At 51.1% G+C, this 19454-nt stretch overlaps 10 protein-coding genes across 10 annotated transcripts; 5 read left to right on the top strand and 5 right to left on the bottom strand.

Moving 5' to 3' along the window:
• Positions 1–569: 569 nt before the first annotated feature.
• N7510_011023 (sodium:solute symporter family protein) lies at positions 570–2942 on the bottom strand (the record flags this gene model as incomplete). Its single annotated transcript, XM_056982948.1, has 4 exons — positions 570–2023; positions 2145–2424; positions 2604–2774; positions 2841–2942. 4 exons carry the CDS (start codon positions 2940–2942, stop codon positions 570–572), a joined length of 2007 nt encoding a protein of 668 aa, XP_056828442.1.
• Positions 2943–4798: 1856 nt separating this feature from the next.
• On the top strand, positions 4799–5026 carry N7510_011022 (uncharacterized protein; the record flags this gene model as incomplete). The annotated part of the gene is made up of 1 exon (XM_056982947.1): positions 4799–5026. One exon carries the CDS (start codon positions 4799–4801, stop codon positions 5024–5026), a length of 228 nt encoding a protein of 75 aa, XP_056828441.1.
• A 256-nt stretch (positions 5027–5282) lies between these two features.
• N7510_011021 (isocitrate lyase/PEP mutase family protein) lies at positions 5283–6279 on the top strand (the record flags this gene model as incomplete). The annotated part of the gene is made up of 2 exons (XM_056982946.1): positions 5283–5441; positions 5515–6279. The coding sequence occupies 2 exons, from the start codon at positions 5283–5285 to the stop codon at positions 6277–6279; spliced, it is 924 nt and encodes a 307-aa protein (XP_056828440.1).
• A 559-nt stretch (positions 6280–6838) lies between these two features.
• Positions 6839–8740, bottom strand: N7510_011020 (fungal specific transcription factor domain-containing protein; the record flags this gene model as incomplete). The annotated part of the gene is made up of 3 exons (XM_056982945.1): positions 6839–7766; positions 7825–8262; positions 8319–8740. The coding sequence occupies 3 exons, from the start codon at positions 8738–8740 to the stop codon at positions 6839–6841; spliced, it is 1788 nt and encodes a 595-aa protein (XP_056828439.1).
• An 830-nt stretch (positions 8741–9570) lies between these two features.
• Positions 9571–11247, bottom strand: N7510_011019 (uncharacterized protein; the record flags this gene model as incomplete). Its single annotated transcript, XM_056982944.1, has 4 exons — positions 9571–10358; positions 10413–10715; positions 10769–10900; positions 10974–11247. The coding sequence occupies 4 exons, from the start codon at positions 11245–11247 to the stop codon at positions 9571–9573; spliced, it is 1497 nt and encodes a 498-aa protein (XP_056828438.1).
• A 1048-nt stretch (positions 11248–12295) lies between these two features.
• N7510_011018 (3-phytase B) lies at positions 12296–12829 on the top strand (the record flags this gene model as incomplete). The annotated part of the gene is made up of 1 exon (XM_056982943.1): positions 12296–12829. One exon carries the CDS (start codon positions 12296–12298, stop codon positions 12827–12829), a length of 534 nt encoding a protein of 177 aa, XP_056828437.1.
• Positions 12830–13153: 324 nt separating this feature from the next.
• On the top strand, positions 13154–13428 carry N7510_011017 (histidine phosphatase family protein; the record flags this gene model as incomplete). The annotated part of the gene is made up of 2 exons (XM_056982942.1): positions 13154–13269; positions 13320–13428. 2 exons carry the CDS (start codon positions 13154–13156, stop codon positions 13426–13428), a joined length of 225 nt encoding a protein of 74 aa, XP_056828436.1.
• Positions 13429–13454: 26 nt separating this feature from the next.
• Positions 13455–13913, top strand: N7510_011016 (histidine phosphatase family protein; the record flags this gene model as incomplete). The annotated part of the gene is made up of 1 exon (XM_056982941.1): positions 13455–13913. The coding sequence occupies one exon, from the start codon at positions 13455–13457 to the stop codon at positions 13911–13913; it is 459 nt and encodes a 152-aa protein (XP_056828435.1).
• Positions 13914–14318: 405 nt separating this feature from the next.
• On the bottom strand, positions 14319–15809 carry N7510_011015 (RING finger domain protein; the record flags this gene model as incomplete). Its single annotated transcript, XM_056982940.1, has 1 exon — positions 14319–15809. One exon carries the CDS (start codon positions 15807–15809, stop codon positions 14319–14321), a length of 1491 nt encoding a protein of 496 aa, XP_056828434.1.
• Positions 15810–16466: 657 nt separating this feature from the next.
• N7510_011014 (acetolactate synthase catalytic subunit) lies at positions 16467–18820 on the bottom strand (the record flags this gene model as incomplete). Its single annotated transcript, XM_056982939.1, has 6 exons — positions 16467–16519; positions 16585–16849; positions 16905–18325; positions 18379–18446; positions 18498–18596; positions 18657–18820. The coding sequence occupies 6 exons, from the start codon at positions 18818–18820 to the stop codon at positions 16467–16469; spliced, it is 2070 nt and encodes a 689-aa protein (XP_056828433.1).
• Between the last annotated feature and the right edge of the window lie 634 nt (positions 18821–19454).

Below are 19454 nucleotides of genomic sequence, written 5' to 3'. Positions count from 1 at the left end.
GGGGCGGTGTTATGAACAGGCGCTCCACATTCTTGTGGAGATTGCAAGAGCAATGAATTCCCGAGATACTGGTCCATTGGATTGACAACTTCTGTTACCTTACCGTCCTGCGTTCACTCGTGAAGCCGCTCCTTCAGGGCGGACAGTTTCTTACTACTCTGATCATGGAGGCGATCGATCCATTGTCAGATTCGTGATGGAAAACTAAGCTGAAAATAAGGATCCCCGGGGAAATGCAGTGTAACACACGAATCAGGAGGCTGCATAACCCAACGTCCTGAAAAGCCTGAGGAATACTACTACTGTTACTACTTCCTCCCCACACGGCCCCCTCTTTGTGGTCGACCCCGCCGTTGAAAAGGAATGAATCAGTGCTGTAGCGCTCGGCTATGCCTCAGCTACTGTAGTACGCTGATCCCTCTTGGCCGGTCTTATAGGTGATATAATCCAGACGAAATCTCTGGACTGAGCACCGACTTAATAGACAGAGAGCTTATGATTCAAATCTACAGGGTGGCCGAATCTTTCTTGGTGGGGAAAGGAGTGAAAAGGACGTATATTGATCAATCTCATGAGCTCTTCTTGCCGGATCTCAGCAGCTGCATGAAGAAGACTCTCACCTCAAAGACAGGGAGGAAGCCGCAAATTGTCAGGGATCCGAACACCCAGATGAACGTAATGACCACCCAGCCAGTGAAGAATTTCTCCGAAAAGACGTAGTGTGACAAGAACATAGGGATGGGGATTAGGATATCCATGATAAAAGACAGCACTACCGTCGAGATGAGTGCGACTATGAAGGTACTCTTCAATCTCTTAGGATCTTCAATCACACCTTCATCTTCTCGCTTTCCCTTGTCGTCACAAATGGGATCTTCGACATCGTTGCTAGCCGTCTTCTTGTCCTCGGTGGGGTCAACCGGAGGAGACGCCACAGCGACGTTCTTCTCAGAGACCGGCCCAACGTCGTTCCGCGCGACGAGCGTTTCGGCGGTCTTGGGCATGTCCATATTGATGGAGCGGGTGATTTGCCAGTCGAAGTCGTCGGGCTTGTTCAGCGATATCGTAACCGAAAGGATCAGGCCGGTCATGACAGCGGCCAGGTTTCCCGCGAGCGTCGGATAGGAACTGCCCGTGCTGGCAATCGTCAGTTCGCCGTAGTACACCTTGGCCTCGACCAGCCAGGCGGTCACGCCGGCGATACAGCCGCCAATTGCACCAGACATGGCACCCAAACGAGTCTGGCCCTTCCAGGTGACGGCAAAAGCGGCGGGGAAAACGGCGCCGCCGATGAGGAGACCCATCGTCAAGAACAGCCAGCCAAGGTCGATGCCGATGGCGTTCCAGATACAGGCGAAGGTAGCCATGACTAGTCCAAAGACACAGATCATGGCGTGCGAGACGAAGATGAGCCGCTCAGGAGTGGCTGACGGTTTGACATAGGTTTTGTAGATGTCAAATGTAAGGATGGACGACACAGCGATGAGCTCCGACGACGCAGACGACGTGACCGCCATGAAGAGTGTCAACAACAAGGCACCCGCGCCACTCTTGCCGAGTAGCGCGGTGGCCGCAAACGGCGCGGACAATCCCGACGAGACCTGTGATTCCGACATTGGGCTGGGGTATGTTGGAAACCGAGGATTGCCAGTCAAAGCGACCGCACACAGACCCAGCGTCGTGGCAAACCCAAAGGGAACGGCAAACCATGCCATTCCTCCCAGGATATAGGCCCGTACGGCCGTTGTTGGACGGCTGGCAATAGCTCGCTGCCAGTATCCCTGATCAAGAAACACGGTGCCTAAGCCAGAGCATAGCTGGATCACGCCAAAAATCAGGGCGTAATTGGACTTCATAGTGAGATAGGAGCCGTCCGTGTTACCACTGACTGGTCTTTCAAGTGCGGCCTTTTGCAGAAGCTCGAACATCTTCGTGGGGGAGCCGATGAGCTCATTGGTCGAGTAAACGGAGAACATGAAGTACAGTATAATGGACAGCATGATGACCGTATGCGAATAGTCACCTGTAAGCGCGTTGTTCGGGTCCTGTCAGTTTCCAACTGTTGTTTCCGATCGGGAGTGTAGGGATTGAGCGTTTAATCCAGGGGAAAGGGGAAAGGAGAGACTAGCGAGCTAGAGACATACATAGAAACGTTGCACGGAGGCCACCAAGGACGACATAGGCACAGACGCCCAAGGGGATCAAGAACACGGCCGCATAGACATTCATGCCAGTCAGTGCCGTCACGACGGCACTGCCGCCGAGCAGCAGCTGGCTGGCGACCAGCACGTTGGTCAACAGCGCAAATGAGATGAAGACGATATGGGTCGCCTTGCCGTATCGATGGTAAATGATCTCCAAGAAGGTGTGACAGTAGGGGGCATTCTGCTTGACCTTGCATGCCAGCACGGAAAACATGAAGATCTGGACTGTTGCACCAGCGGCATCTGCAGAGGAGGGCAGGTTAGCTTCATTGGTGTGTTCTCCTTAGGCGCCGAACGGGACAAAGATATGGATATGCTAACACTGCGTTCCCTCTCGGTCAGTATCATCCAAGTAATGGAACTCCCAAATAAAGGGGTGGAAGGAAGGCAGGAACATACCCAGAAGGGACCGGCAATGCCGTACTCGTAGGCGACGGTGCTGCTCTGCAAAAGGGTCGCAGCCCATGTCCACGCCGAGACCACACTGCTCGCAATCAAACCTGGCTTGACACTCCGGCTTGCAGTGTTGAACTCTTCGCTGGTGTGAGTAGAGTATTTCGTGTATTTGTTCTGCGCAAGATGGATTAGCAGGAGTCATCCAGGCAGTTTGCCGTGCACCAAGGTGGGCGTGCGGACCTGAATATAAGACATGAACATCATGAGAAGGGCGAAGAAGAAGCCGATGCCGACGACGATTCCATATCCCACGCCCTGGGGGAATACTGTGGTGGAAGCCATAGCTGGGACCTATCTAACTGACTCACGTCTGAAAGGCGTGTACGTGTGCTGGACAAATGTCTTGAGAGAACAGTGGCCATGATCTAGATATGTGAATATATATTAAGATGCCAGTATAAGCTGCGAGCGAATGATAGGCAGGATAGCTATCATTCATTCTATCCTACCATTCAATGACATTCTGTTGTTGCTCCAACTGAGATAGAATAAAAACCCTCCAGCAAGTCGTACCCCCAACCTACCCCAACCGCTGCGCGACGCGGGTATGGGTCCGACTTGGAGGCGGGTACCACAAATCAAGGTATGACGCCAATGGCACACTGGCTGGACGATGATAAGACGCGGGACGCTGAACATGGAAGGCTTAATTGGAGTCGACTGCTCTTGGGGAGCCAGGATAAGGAGCGAACGAAGGCTAGAGATAATCCAATCGGCTAATAAACCGGAAGAATTCCGTAGGTAAGGCTAGCTACCTGCCCGAATGAGTTTAATGAACTACTATCAGGATCGTCGCATTCCCCGCAGAGGAAGTAGACTGAAAGGGGTTAGGGCAAAGTGTAAAGGAAAGATACCGATAATAGTGAGTACTAAGTGAGTAGAATACAAGATAAAACCATAAGTGAAAACATACGCTTTTTCGCCTCTTGCATATTGCAAGCTGACTTAGTCTCTGTTCGAAAATCAGTACATAGTCATGGGTGGGGAAATCTCCATATGGGAGACCCCCAAGGCCAAGAGGAATGCTGAATTCCAACGAGTCTGAATCCTGGATTGGAACAAGCTTCGGTAATTCAATTTGAAGGGTGTAGAATGCTCCTCGGCGTTGGGGACTAGCATTAATGTCTTGAATTTGAACGTCTCCATGGATCGCACACTAGTGGTAATCTTGAGTGAGACTGTTATCCGGATTCTTTAGGCACCAGGTATCGCCGACCGGGTATTATCAGTCACCACTGATAATGCGTCAAACAACAAATACTATGCTGACAGGCGTCCAGGAGACAATGCAGTCGCTGGTTCTTAGCGGCACTTCTATTTACCGGGTTCCTTGTATTGCTCATGTCATTCAGCTCAGTCTACAGCAGTTACTTAGAAAGTTAAAGGCAATCCCGCTCAACAGAGAAGCAGAGTCTGAGTGGTCTGATGAACGTATTCAGTCGCTAAAATCTCGGTGTCCTACATAGTAGATTGTGGATACCTTAGAGGTGTTGTTTACCCTTACTTCTTCCTAATACTAAGAACATACTAATGTTTTGAAGATTCGAAGGCTCGTTTTGTTTGTTAAGGCTAGCCTACAGCGTCGGGAGGCATTCCTAGCTCTTCGAGCTAAAGAGCCTAGGCTTTATTCTATCTAGAAGCCCGCACGCCAACGGGTCTGGCGAGTCTAAATTCGAGTCAATTTCAACCGCGATGACTTTTTGATTAACCGCAAACCGCCTATCGATAAGGAAGAAGTAGTTAGTATGATCGTGCCGAATACTTCTCGTTTCGACTTCTACAACAAGCTTCCGTAGATTTCTCACGGTTGCATCCGCTTCACCTTTCAGGCGCATAGGCAAACTCTACTACACTTACAAAGAGCCACCACTAGCGGCACAAAATTCCAGTCCAGTTTACGAATCACATGCTTCTCGATGGCTGGGTCGATATGAACGTACCGAGTGTCTTCTGGAGGAGCATTCTCCTCGTGATAATCTTGCACCTTCTCGGTGGACATGGTTGACTGGGCGACTCGGAAAGAAATGAATCGAGACATGGCGATATAGTGATGGTCATTCTACCAAGGTGCTTCTCATACCTGATGGACCCCACCCCAGTACATCTAGGTGGATCTTCCCCTAACCCAGCTTTTGGACATGGGAACGGGTGACCGCATGTTGGAGATTGGTCAAGGTATTTTTGCTTTGCAACATTATCGGAGACCTAGCGACCAGGGCCTAAGAAGTGTCACTATGCAGGCCAATCACAGTTGGCGAACTGCGTCGCCGATCGGCGAGGGTCGATCTCCGATCGGAACCACTACCCAAACTGCCAAGAAGGATACTGCCGGATCTGTACGGCTCAAAGCCGATCGGAGACTTTGACCGCCACTGATCGCATTTCAGTTGTTCCTGACCAGCATCAATGATGGCAGACGCAGCCGAAAAGAGAAAAAAGAGGAGCCGTGCACGGAAAGAGACGATTTGCTGGAGGTCCGAAGCTCGGGGTTGAAGCTCCGACTAGCACTGGGAGAATGTATATAAAAACGTAGAAAGCATCATCCACCACATCAGCTGGGTTTTCTATCGCAGATTAACCGACATTAAAGTCCAACAAGTCTACCATCCAACGAGTACCAATATGACAGGAGCAAACGGCTCGAATGGCCAAAAGGCTGTACATGCAGCCACACGTCTTCGACAATTGCTTTCTGGAAAAGAGATCGTCATCGCACCAGGGGTATATGATGGTTTCAGTGCCAGGATAGCCCTGGAGGTGGGCTTCGATTGTCTCTACATGGTGCGCAACTTATTCGGTTTTACCGCCAGGCCTGGCCATCACTGGAAACGCATGCTAAATTGTATACTCACAGACGGGCGCGGGCACATGCGCCTCTAAGCTGGGACAACCTGATTTGGGGTTGGCCACACTGAACGATATGCGCGAGCACGCCGAGATGATTGCGAATCTGAACCCGAATGTCCCTCTGATCGCTGACGCCGACACGGGGTATGGAGGACCGATTATGGTTGCCCGCACCGTCGAGCAGTACCATCGCAGCGGCGTTGCCGGTTTACACATTGAGGACCAGATCCAAACCAAGCGATGCGGCCACTTAGGTGGGAAGGAGTTGGTATCGCTTGACACTTTTGTGTCTCGTATCAGCGCAGCAGCTACAGCTCGTGACAAACTTGGCTCTGACATCGTCCTCATCGCACGGACGGATGCGCTACAGACGCATGGATTCGACGAAGCGGTGAAGCGACTAAGGGCCGCTATGCAGGCTGGCGCGGACGTCGCATTTCTCGAGGGTGTGACGACTAAGGAAGAAGCACGAGAGGTGTGTCGCTTGCTGTCGCCCGCGCCAGTGCTACTCAACATGGTCGAAAACGGGGCCACGCCATCCTGGACTCCAAAGGAGGCACAAGATCTCGGTTTCCGAATCGTCATCTGGCCCTTCGCAGCTATCGCTCCTGCGTATGAAGCTATTCGTTCTACATATCGCCGCATCAAAGAGACAGGTTCTTCGGGCATCGACCCGGAATTTACGCCTAAGGCACTATTCAACATTGTTGGGTTGAAGGAAGCGGTGGCTGTTGATACTTCTGCGGGCGGAAGCCTTTACGATAAAGTTTGAATCAGTCCGCCGCATTAAGGCATATGTTGATGCAGTTACTAGAACCGGCATCACTTTCGTGCGATAACTAAGCTTGGACTCGTGATTTCTGGTTAGCTCCTGCTTTGTACTATGTATTAGGTAAATTAAACCTCTCTCTGAGATCAAGTAATGTTCTCCTGTAGATCAGTATTGTAAAGCCTACGATAGAGAACGCATGATGACGGTCGATTTCGGTAATGAACAGAAACGCGTAATACATCCTTTCTGGGACAAGGAGGGGTTAAGATATTAGGACTTGATATTCGCCACTATCTCAGCCACACAAACGTATAAGGGGTATCATAGAGCCAAGAAGTTATATTAGGCACATCAAGATGAATGGCAGGAGAGACCATGAGGACCGGGAATCACGACTCCGCAATTATGACGGAGAGAGACCTTTCAGCCGTCCGTCACCCTATTGCATATTGCCCATATTATCAGACCACTGAAAATTGAACATATCTGTGAGGCTGCCCAGCTGGTCAAAAGCGAAGGCGTCTGGAAATTCATTGGGGGAAAACACTGAACGTAGATACTAGTCAGCAAGCAGGGACAAGACCTGAGGGCCGGAGACAGTAGGACTTTTACCTTCAGTATTCGGTCTGTCGTTATCAAATTCTTCACTGGCCTGGAAATGTCTTCGCCATTCCCAGAGCGAATCATACACAATACTCATGCTTAATCTGTTTCGCACCCGCAATCGCAGACCGTCGGTCGTCTGCCCGCCGATGACCCGATGGTCGGGCAAGGAGCAGAAAAAGCCGATCACGTCGCTTAACCTAGCTGGTAAGTCATTGTTCGCGATGGACATTTTCCGCAGAGCGGAGATGGCAGCATTTAGCAAGATGTTCCCGGCGTCGGCGTCGAGCAGCGATTGAAAGTGGCTGCTGATGATTTTGAGGAGAATGAACGCCGCACAGACGAAAACTTGACAATAGAAGAAAGGGCAATAGCTGAAAAAGCTGTTTTCTTGGCTTTCCAGATCTAGGCTCTGTTGGATGAGGGAACAAGCCGTCTGGTATAGTGTCATAATGCGCTCTGTGTAGCCATCGAGGGCAGGGTCGTCAAATAAATAGAACGCGTGGAGGTGGAGGCGCGCAGCTGACAAGTAAATACGAGTTATCGCTATATTTCGTATCAGCACACAGGTATCAAGGATGAAAAAGATGTGTTGAGTGAAAGCATTACGTGCGGGTGATAGTTGTATTATTTCATGCTCAAGGTCAATGAAAACGGAGTTAAGTAGGCGATACAACGCCAGTCGCTCATTTCCCGATGTGGATACTGTTGAATTCAGATCGTTCGAAGCAAATGCCAAAGAGACTCTGCGCCGAAATCGTTCGATCTGAAGGTGTGACCGGAGCGAAGCGTCGTAGAGCGCAGACGACATGTACTCGGGCGTGACATTCAGCGGCCATTCGTTTAACTGTACCACTCCAGGTAGCCCGCAACCCACGCTTACACTGTGTATTTCTGTCAGCCCTGGGGAATTTTCCAGCGTAATTACACAGGGCAACCCACCTGTGAGCAACAATATTGCAAGTTTTCCATGTCTTCGCCCACTCAGAGTGCTCATCAGCATTGAGGTTCGTGGAGATTTTGGTGAAGTCCTGAACATTCAAGGGCTGATGGAGACCCATCTGTGAGCCTAGTAGAACCATCATCCCGGTGAGCAAATAGGTGGGATCGGCTGTACTGCTACTGGTGGGGAATGGCCAGGCGCAGAGAACGATGAGGCTCTGTACCACACGAAGTGAATAGGGGATAGATCGTAGACTCCGCCACAAGAGATCGGTGACGTTCCTTGCTAGTTTTGCAAGGAGAGTAGGCTGACTTTGTGAACGTCGTGATGCTGCCGAGATGATAGACCAGAAGAGCAGCTCTGAGGATTCGTAATAGTCATGCGGTGATTTTCTCGGGTCCAGAAATGGGATGAATGGGTGACAGTGATTCATGTAACTGGCACGTCGTAAGAGATATAATCCTTGATGTTGGCTTTGATCAGTTACACTCACATCGAGAATAGTTCGTCAATGTCTGTGACAGAAAGCTCTACATTGCCCAAAGCTCTCCCTCCCGGGACCACTGCAGCAACTTCAGTAGGTGGTTGTGGCAGATCGATCACAGGCTTGGTGGTTAAGCCTGGCGTCCATAGGTGCTCTACACGGTTCGATAAGATTCCCAATCCTCCACTGGTCAATTGAGCCACAGCAGCGCAATCCCCATCTGTAGCTCTTGGATGGCGGTCTTCTTCTCCGAGGACCCATTGGGGAGGTGAGGTTGGATCATTAGGCGCACTGTCCCCAGTCGCTGCCAGGATCGATTCCGGGACAGGACTGCTGGGTTGGTTCGCCGCTAATTGACGCCGGAGTTCTCGGACTTCGTTATGCAGCTCAAATGATCGCCTGGAAGGAAGCGAGGAGGCACAGTTAGCCATCCAAAATCTGATTTTGGAAACATAACCTTGGTATTGTTACCTTCGCTTCCGCGTCCTCTGAAATGACAATTCCACCTTGCATTCCAGCCCTAGTTTCTGGCAGCGATCGCATATGCCAAGGTCTTTATCGCCCGCCGTACTTAGGTTGCACCTTAACTTTCAGGTTAACAGTGTGAGGCGTCTATATGATCAAATGCAGCAAAATTGTAGTGTGCGGTCAATACCTTCTGTTGTTTACATTCGTTGCACGCTTTTCGTCTGGAGGAGTTGGTTGATAGTCCTGCAGATTCCTTGGGCTGCCTTTCTTGCTCTGAGATGGACGGCGTGGCCATGGTGGATGCAGGGTACAGGATTCACGACATGTATTGACACTCGGAGTGCCAGGTTTGGGAGTGGAAAGAGGGAGTCTGTCATCTGAATTTACAGCCCAAGGTTCATCGACAACCCTCAATGAGGCCCTAGAACATATGATACTTAAATTTAAAAGTTGCGAGGAGGAAGGGCGATCTCCCCGCGGTACCAAAACGTAGCTTGGTCACACGTGACCGCTCTTCTTTTCCGCCTGTTACATGACTGGAACAAGTGATTCGCTCTTTGGATTTGATATCAGTCCTCTGGGAATTGGCCTTCTCGGCGCATGGGCACCTAATCTTGAAGACATGATCATTGATTAGACATTATCTCTCAAACAATGCTCGAAATAAGACTGCGATGCCCTGTAATTTTGATTAGGCGTGCCGAATCGTCCTGCTCGTGTCAAGTTGCTTATTACGATGTTTTATAGGATAGTCATCATCTCTCAAAATTGCTCGCATGATAATATGGACGTATCATAGTTTGATAAATTTGTTCTCGTCAAGACGCATCACCTTCATAAATCCCTGCACCAAGAATTCGGGATCGTCGGCCTTCGCATCTTTTATGGCATCTTCGATTCTTTGACGACTCAAGATCAACTCTTTTGCAACCTGGCTCCACTCAGCTCTCTGCTGTGGGATATTGACGTCTGGATGTGAGGGATTAATTTCTACTGAAAGCAGCTTTCCACTTCGCTTGCGGATGCGTCCATCGACGATTACTGTATCGATGTCGCGGACCGAGGAGTGTAGGACAACAGCGGCAACGGGATCTTGTTCGGACGCACAGATCATTCCAGGGCTGTTGCTATCAAAGATGACAAGATCTGCGAGCTTTCCAACTGCGATAGATCCTAATTTATCTTCCATGTGAATGGCCCGCGCTCCCTGAATAGTGCCCAGCCGGAAAACGTCTTGCACAAGCAAATCCAGCGATAAGGCACGTTTTCCTTGAGCAATGAGCTTCTCATTGCGCTTCGACCTTTCATGCTGGAGGGCAAGACGCATCTGCGAAACCATGTCACCAGAGTTATTGCTATGACAGTCAATTCCTAAGGAGCTGATATCAAAGCAGCCTCCTTTGAAACAAACAACATCACCGTGTCCCATCTGGAGCTCGGTATTTGGAGTCGTAGAGATCCACGCCTTGGCCTGGTTCAGCTTTTCGATATCGCTTGTCGTAAGGTTGCTGGCGTGTGATAGAAGGATGTCCGATTTAAGAAGGTTGTACTCCTCGAGTTTGTCGACAAGCGAGTTGTCGCCTGTATTATCATTAATAAATTATTCGTTAATTTTTATAGGGAGAGAGTACTCACTGAAATAGCAACGCACGTAGTGCATTGTAATCACCTTCACCCCCATCTTGCGCGCGTGGTCATAGAGTGAGATGACTTGCTCCTTTGGTAGCATGAACCCATCAAATGCCAGCCCAAGCTGCACTCGACCATCACCAAAGGGGGCTGCAGAACCAATCTTCTTGAACGTCTCGACAACCCAGTCATCCAATATGCCGCCAGCATAGGTGATCTCGGGTTTCCATGACTTGACTCGTAAGGTAGGTGAGTAGCAAAAAATGGATCGAATACCAGATGCGACAGTCGCCTCGATATCATTTGAGGCTTGTTTGACAGATTAATGGAATGGAAATATCGACGCTACTGTGACAACTTACAGTGAGCTGGCGTAACATTCATGTGAGCATGGTCCACAACAGTTGTGGTGCCCGCGTCCAGGGCTTCAAGACATGCTCCAAGTACACCCCAGAAAACGTCTTCCGGGGTATAGTTAACAGATTGCATATTGCCTAGTTAAGTTCAGATCAGAGTTGATAACTCGCTTTTTTTAGAGATTAGGAAAATAATAGCAATGAGCCACACCATTAGGAAAGTATTCTAGTAGAGAATGATTGGCATGTCGCCCCTTCAACTGTGTCTGCCACATATGATGATGCGTATCAATGAAGCCAGGCGAGACGATCTTGTCTGTGCAGTCAATCACTTCGGCCCCAACTGGAGGGGTGATCTGAGGCGAAATCTGGGCAATTTTGTTGTTTTCGATCAGCAATGAGTGATTCCGTAGAGGTATGACATGGTCATCCGCTTCGCTCGAGGGTACCAGGATGGTCGCATTCTGGAGAAGGATGCGGGACATGGTTCGTAGCGGTGAGGGGAAATTCCTAATGCTAGCGAAAGAGTCAAACAAGTGTTGTCATGGACTAAAGATCCTAGATCTTTGTCGCCGCAATGTAAGCTGAAAAGAACCCAGCTGACAAACTGCGGTCTCGAGCTTCGACATTCGCGGCGGCGCAAAAGTAGTTCAAGCTAAGAAGATTACTGTAACATTCGGGCTTCGTACTGTGATTCTCACCTGGCTTCTCACCCGGGGTCACGGGACAGTGCTTACTACCTATAGCACGTCCATGAAAGCACACTACCGATGAACTGCTGGCTCACTTTTTGGCTCAAATTGCTCGGCCAAGTCGAAGAAAGCATTCACTCTCGTCTGGTCGGACACATCGACACTTCGACGATCTGCACGCGCATCTGACCCAAAAAGTCATATGTCCTTTTAATTGACGATTGGAGTTAGTTCAAATGCTGTCAAACAGTAAAGGTACATCATCCTTTGCATGGACAGTTGCACATTTACACCAAACGTTCAGAGAGTTTTCATAATTCTTAACCATACAAATCTGGTCCTCGTCCTGACCATTGATTTAGATTATCAGGGCTGTCTGCCAGCATGACAGAAGAATAGCACAAGTCCTTAATGCAAGTCCCGCTTTACACTCCCATGTGGATTCCATCATCCGAGGTGTCAATAGTTGTACTACTACTAGTCTAATTTCCGAGGATTAACCTTGATCAGCATAAAAACTAGAACCGAGGGCGGGGAAGCGAGACTACTCCACCACCATGCATAAACCTAGCCATTCTGATTCAAGTATATCGAGACGCTAATATCTCATTTAATGAACTTTAGCTGGGATTTCTTGGCCTGAGTTACCCGACATCGCTATATACTATGCGGGCGAAGATGCAGGATACATATTGTCCTACCCGGAACGTTATTTACGTGATCTCGTGAGGAATGTTTATCTTTTATCTCATTCACCCTTCCTAAGTTTTGCACCATACTCTCCAGTCTTTTTAGTTGCTCTCTTCAAAACATGGGACCGAAAATTGGAACACTCCTCAGCATGGTGGCTGTTGCTGCAGCCTCATACGGCAATAGACCTGACTACACCGGGCGATACACATTTGCAGCACCGTATGACCAGTCCTTTCTGGACGGATATTCGATTCTTAAGCACATCGGCGGACTAGGACCATATAGCAACCGCATGTCCTTCGGCATCGGACGAGATCCTCCCGAGTCTTGCGCCGTTGACCAGGTCATTATGATCAGACGTCATGGCGAGCGGTACCCACAAGCCAACGATGCCACGGGGATCGAGGATGTCCTGGAAAAGCTTTACAGCTCCAATGTGACAGGCTGGAAGGGCGATCTGACATTCCTGAACTGGTGGAAGTACTACGTGACCGACCCGAGTTACTACGAGCTCGAGACTGAGACAGGACCGTACAACGGGCTACTGACGACGTACAAGCACGGCGCGGAGTACCGTGTGCGGTACGGACATTTGTGGGATCAGACATCTGGAAAGACTGTGCCCATGTGGACGAGTGAATTTGAGCGCGTTGTGCAGACCGCTCGCAAGTTTGGTATGTAGTCCTCTGCTTAGCCCTAAACTCGCTTTTCCTGATATCCGTATAGGAGAGGGTTTCTTTGGATGGAACTATACTAACTCGGTCGCGCTGAACGTCATATCCGAGAGTGAGTCAATGGGTGCCAACAGTCTCACACCTGTGTGCCCCGGGGATACCGATATGCGGACCTGCGACAGTCTCAGTCAGGACTTGCCCGTGTTCCGGGTGGCAGCTGAGAGATTCAACAAACAGAACCCAGGGCTTGAGCTTAACTCAACGGATATATATGAGCTCATGTGTAAGCCAAGAGAACTCTTAGACAGATCTGGCACTGACAGTGCATAGTTATGTCGGCCTTTGAGCTCAACGTCCGAGGCTACTCGGATTGGATCGATGCCTTCACCCTGGATGAGTGGAAATGGTTTGGATACACGCAGGACCTGGGATTCTACTACTGCGCCGGGTAAGATGGCCTAGCTTATTTCTCGACTTGATATTGACCGACTGATTTAGCCCCGGAGCTTCCTTTTCCAAGGCCGTTGGCTCTGTCTACGCCAATGCCTCGTTGACTTTATTGAATCAGGGACCAGAGAAGGCAGGTACCATGTACTTCAACTTGTGAGTTTGAATCAATTCTCTCCTGGATGCATGATACTAACACCGCATGACAGCGCTCATGATACGAACATCACCCCCATTTTAGCGGCGCTTGGTATCGCATCACCTAGTGAAGATCTACCATTGGACAAGATTCCCTTCCCATCAACATATGAGACTGGCAATATTATCCCCATGGGCGGCCATCTGACCCTCGAAAGAATGAGCTGCAATGCAACAGCTGCCACAGAGAAGGACGTTTATGTACGTGTCGTTCTCAACGAGGCGGTTGTTCCCTTCACATCTTGTCAGGAGGGACCTGGGTTCTCTTGCTCGCTAGCCAACTACACGCAGATGGTCAACAACATGCTCCCCAACTTTTTGTCGGAGTGCAAGATCAACAGCACGTTACCGCAGCATCTATCCTTCTGGTGGAACTACAACACTACTTCGGAGTACAACCACCAGACGGCGAGGTACATCCCTTACCAGGGCTCGAGCTTCGTGTAGACTGGAACTCTTAGGTTATACTTGTACAGAGGATAGTTAGATAGTACGTTAAACCTTTCCCGATGGTACATCCTCTGTTCATTCGTCGAGTAAGACCTTGTTTCTACAACTAATGACAGAAACCCTCAAAATCTTCCATGGAAATATATGAATGTAGAGGAGAGAAAACAAAACTAACGGTATCTTGCAAGTCGTTAAAGGCATGAGATAGTCACAGAGACAAGCGAATGAGGGATGTGACGGACATCCCGCCGAGATCGTCACGAGAGAATGCCACCAAGAAAACACCTGGAATGCAAAAAAGTGCGCCGAATATCAGTGGAGCGGGTTGGAAGAGGGGAGGAAGTACAAGAAACCCCGATGGCAGGAGGTCCGAAAGAAAAGGAAAAGAGATACCCTAAAAATCTACCGCCGTGCTGCAGTATGTCTTTTTTTTCGGTCGTAGTTCTGCACCTTGCGGCGCCGGTGTGTCTGTGCCAACTTCCATCGGCAGTAGAGCACCAAAGCATCCTTGAGGAGCACGAAGACACAGCCGCCAACAACGCTGCGACCCCATCGGGTCTGCAGGAGCCCTGGACGGCCGCGTTCCAAGAGCGATGGAGTCGTCCAAGACTTAGGCAGCACGTACTTCATCAGCCCGCCCATAGAGGCCGAGATGGCAGGGAACACAAGGGCCCCGAGGACGATGTCGGCGAGGTTGCTATTGTGGATGATCTCGTTTTGCCGCCGTCCTAGCCCAATACCCAGCTCATTATCATCTTGTTGTCCTTGTCCTGCTTGGATGCCCTCATTGACGCCGTTCTGGTCTTCCCCAACCGGCAGAGCCGCAACCTCGGGTGGCACATCATTATTGCCCATTCCCACTTGCAATTCAAGGTCGATTTCCATAAGAATCTGGCCATTCCCATTATCGCCAAACCGGTTAAGACCTTCTGCTTGGTCCTGCTGCTGAGCATCATCCAGTATTTCTTCTGCTGCACGAGGCTGCACCTCCGCGATCCACTTTCTCTCCAATCCACCAAAGAGCCGATCGTAGAGCGCGCCATAGAAGCTCTTGACATACGGCAACGCAGCGAACGTCATAGCAGGTGTTGGGGGCCACAATTCGAAATCGGGTTCTTGCCCGGGACTGTGCGCGGCAAAGAAAAGGACGGGGATGGCCGGGAGCAGGCCCTCGGCGTAGCGAGTGCGGGAGAAGATCAAGACCAGTGGAATCAGAGGCAGGCCGAGATTCAGGCCCGGATTCCAAGGGCCGTCCACACTGTCCTCGAGAATTTGCTTTGCCTCCTCCGTACCGAAGACCAGGTACATCGAATAGATCCCATGCGCACAACATCCAGCCCATACGGTGCCTGCGACTGTAAACACCATACCCGGCAAGACCAAGCGGCCCGCAACCCGCTCCAGCAGACGGAGAGTATCGACTACATAGCTCCGCGGCCGAGTGACCACAATCTCCGTCTTGCACTGGGGACACACCATTTTGGTGGCGCCGCCGCCGTTGCGCTTGCGCGACCGAGGGTTCTCCAGATCTGCAAGCCAGTCCAAAAGACATGCTTCATGGGCCGTCAGGGCGCAGGGACATGGCGAGCGCCACTCCGAATTCAGCGGCGAGTCTTCCGTTTCGTCTGTATAGCAGATCCAACACTTGCGGGGTTCGTCAACGACATGTGTTGACCGGCTGAGAGATTTGTTGGCGGAGGGGGCCAGGCTATATGTATCGCTGGGAGTCGAGGAACCCTTGTTCAACAAGATTGTTTCCTCCGAGTCCTCGGCCCGAGAGCTGCTTGCGTCGGCGGTATCTTGCAACGTGGAGCCGCCATGGGGGGTTGTAGATGTGGCGCCATCGGATGATCTTGACCGGTTCGTGGTAGGGTATCCAGGAAGGGAGGCCATCGTGGGGGTGTTGGAAGGGTATTTGCCACTAAGAAGTGGTGGTGGACAAGGCAGCAATGACTGGACTGTTAAATAGAGCTCACAAGATGGGGCCAAGACTAGGGCTCAGCATCTTCCAGGTGGAGCCTATGGGGATTGGAAGATGATGAAATGAGCCGCTAGAGTGAGGTGAGTCTTGGAAGGGGAAAAATCAGGTCCCAAACACAGATGCCCTTGAGGAGGAAGAGGGGAGCTCCATCCACTCACGATCGGATGCGAGCCGCGGTTGTCAGCGGGTCACGTGGATGATCACGTCAGAATACACAGCCCTAAGGAAGAAGTGAAAGTACAATTGGTTCCTCAAAAAAACTACCGTGATTATATACAACAAGGCATTGGAAGAACAGCTGCAATGTATAATAGAATGCTTTGTGTCTCCAGTTATTCTGCGGCCCCTGAGTCGGGGAAACAGGGGGGGAGAGGAAGGCGCCAGAGCACGCCATATCAAGTGGAAGTAACCCCAACAAAGGGTACAATGGCACAAGACCCTTTTTCGTTAATTGAGTTCAACGGACATTGCCCCTTTCGCTTTTTGTGAACCTGCCAAGAAAACGCCATGGATATCAACGGAAACACACCCCAATGATGATGGTCAAGTCACGTCCATTCTGGCCAGCTTCAAAAGTTCACACCCCGCTTCCGCATCAGGGCCTTGCGCTCCTTTTCCTTAGCTGCAGAGAACGACAAGTCAGCGACGATTCATTCTATCAAGGCTTCTGCTAATGAGAAAGCTTACCTTCATCATAAACCAAGAACTCGTGTAGACCACTACCGGCCGGCACCATGGGGAGGACAGGGACCTTCTTGTCAGTGATGACCTCCAGCAGGGCAGGGCCATCGTGCTCAATCAGCCACTTCAGCTTCTCCTCAACCTCGGCGGGATTTGAGACCTGCTCAGCGGCAACACGCATGGAGCGGGCCAGAGGGACGAAGTGGGGGTTCTGCTGATGGGTGTGCGAGTACCGATCCTCGTAGAAGAGGTTTTGCCACTGGGTGACCATCTAAGAGAACTCCATTAGCATGGGCTGAAAAAAGAAGACAAGAAAATTAACTTACTCCTTGCTCCTCGTTGTTGAGCAGAAGAACCTTCACGCCAATGTTGAACTGAGCAGCCGTGGACAGCTCGGTCAGGGTCATGTTGAACGAAGCATCACCATCGATATCAATGACCAAGCAATCAGGACGAGCCACCTTGGCACCAATGGCCGAAGGCAGACCGTAGCCCATAGTACCAAGACCACCCGAGGTGATCATGGTCCGCGGGTGGCGCCAGCGGAAGTGCTGGGCAGCCCACATTTGGTGCTGTCCGACACCGGTGGTGATGATGGTCTTGTCCTTCCGGTCAGCGGTGAGCTTGCTGAGCGTCTCGATCAGGTGCTGCGGTTTGATGGTGCCATTTTCGCTCTGGCGCTCGTACAAAGACAGAGGGAAGCGGGCCTTCCAGTCGTTGATCTGCTCGAACCATTCGGGACGCTCCTTGACGGCGTGGACATGGGGCAAAAGCAGGGCGAGGTTCTCAGCACAATCACCCTCCACGGCAACATTGGCCTCAACAACCTTGTTGATGTTCTTGGGCATGATTTCGAAGTGCACGATACCTCCACGGCCCTCAGCAGCCGCCAACTTCGCCTGGGGCGCAAACTTGGGGATGCTAAGAGTAACACGGTCGTCAAACCGAGCACCAACGGCAATGATCAGGTCGGCCTCCTGCATGGCCATGTTGGCATATGCCGAACCGTGCATGCCGAGCATGTGAAGAGACTTGGGATCCAGCTCATCGAACCCGCCGAGACCCTGAAGGGTAGTGGTGACGGGAATGCAAGCCTTGTCCGCCAGCTCCTTCAAGACCTGGGGGCCATCCGGACGAGCGAGGATACCCTGACCAACATAGAGAACGGGCTTCTTGGCGGCATTGACCAGGCGGGCGACCTTGGAGATGGTGGCATCGAGCTGCTTCTTGCCCATCTCGCGGGCGGCCATGGTTGCTGCGCTGGGGAGGGACGGGATAGTGCTCTGCATGGGGATGGACTTGCGAAGGATGCCAGCGGTGATATCCTTGGGCAGATCGACCAGAACGGGACCCGGGCGGCCACTGGTGGCGATATCGAATGCTTCTTGAATGCGACGGGGAAGTTCAGCAACAGACTTGACCATCACGTTCCACTTCGTACATGCCCGAGAGATACCGACCACGTCGGCCTCTTGGAAAGCGTCAGTACCAATGGCGCTGGTCACGACCTGACCACAGAAGACAACCATTGGGGTGCCATCAGACATGGCATCTTGCATAGGAGTAATGACATTGGTTGCTCCGGGACCGGAGGTGACCAGGACGACGCCGGGCTTTCCAGATGCACGAGCATAGCCCTCCGCCATGTGACCGGCACCTTGCTCATGCTTGGGGAGAATGAAATCAAAGTGTTTCGAGTTGTAGATGGCATCGAACACGGGCAGAATGGCACCACCCGGGTATCCAACTGCAAATTGATCAGCAAAGAATTCCTCTCCAATCTCTTACGGCCTGACTCACAGATATGCTTCACACCAAGGCGAAGCATCATCTCATGGAAAATTTCTCCACCGCTCATGCCGACCATTCTTGGGGTAGATTAGTATCACGGAGTTTTGATTCACGATCTCGGGACGTACGAGTCATCGAGCTCCGGGAGCTGGCGGTTTTGGAGAGGCGAGACCTCATTCCGGTGAGGTTCTTGGTTGAATGCCGGGCTCGGCACGGGGCGTGAGCCACTAGAAGCACTGCGGTCAGTATGAATGGAATTCCCATCAATTGCCGAGCAAAACACTCACGATGCCGATGCGGTAGCTGTGCTCTGACTGCGCTTCTGACCGAAAGGGCGGTGGGGCGAGGCCGAGGCCACAAAGGCAGTGGAAAAAGGTCGACGCCCCGAGGCAAGCTGCCTCTGCAGGTGAATGGAGCGCAGGGCGCTTTTTGACGGTCTTAGAGGCATCATCAGTGGGATGACAGCCAGGCCAGTCGAGAGGAGTGGAGAGTGTAAGGGAGAAACCGAAATCTGCGCGCCGTGACTCTTTCGGTCTGTCTCTGGGGCATCCGAAGAAAATCGATGACTCAGGCAATTCGGCGGGTGCGATTGGCTCGCCGCTTCCTGTCTGCTCCGAAGTCGGACAGTCACGTGCGGACCACATGATCCTCGCCCATCCAGTTCCGATCGCGAGCCGCGGATTGGGGTTACACAGGAGTGAGACAGTTGAGACTAGTTGCCAGCTTTTATCACTCAACTACATGTGGGTGTATCGCATCACTGAGAATGTCCAAAAAAAAAAGACTGAAAAGAATAAAACGAAAAGACAAAAAAAAACGACACCTCTGAGATTCGAACTCAGGCTCCCGAAGGAACAAGCTTTCGAGGCTTGCGCGATAACCAACTCCGCCAAAGTGCCGAAGGGTAGCGAAAGTTCGAGACTTTATGCCTCACAAAGGAGGGAGTGTGGCTTACCTGATCGCATCACGTGGAAAGATGCAGAGAGTGACAGCTCTTCGTGGGAGGTCTATCAGCAAAGTGTAAGGCACTTACTTCCTCGGGAGAACCGGTGACGGATACGAAAAAACGCAGGTCTAGAGAGGCT

This window comes from Penicillium lagena (genome assembly GCF_028827675.1).
Source record: "Penicillium lagena strain IBT 129212 chromosome Unknown utg000008l_segment0_segment0, whole genome shotgun sequence".
NCBI lineage: Eukaryota > Fungi > Ascomycota > Eurotiomycetes > Eurotiales > Aspergillaceae > Penicillium > Penicillium lagena.
This window is presented reverse-complemented; position numbering and strand designations above follow the sequence as displayed.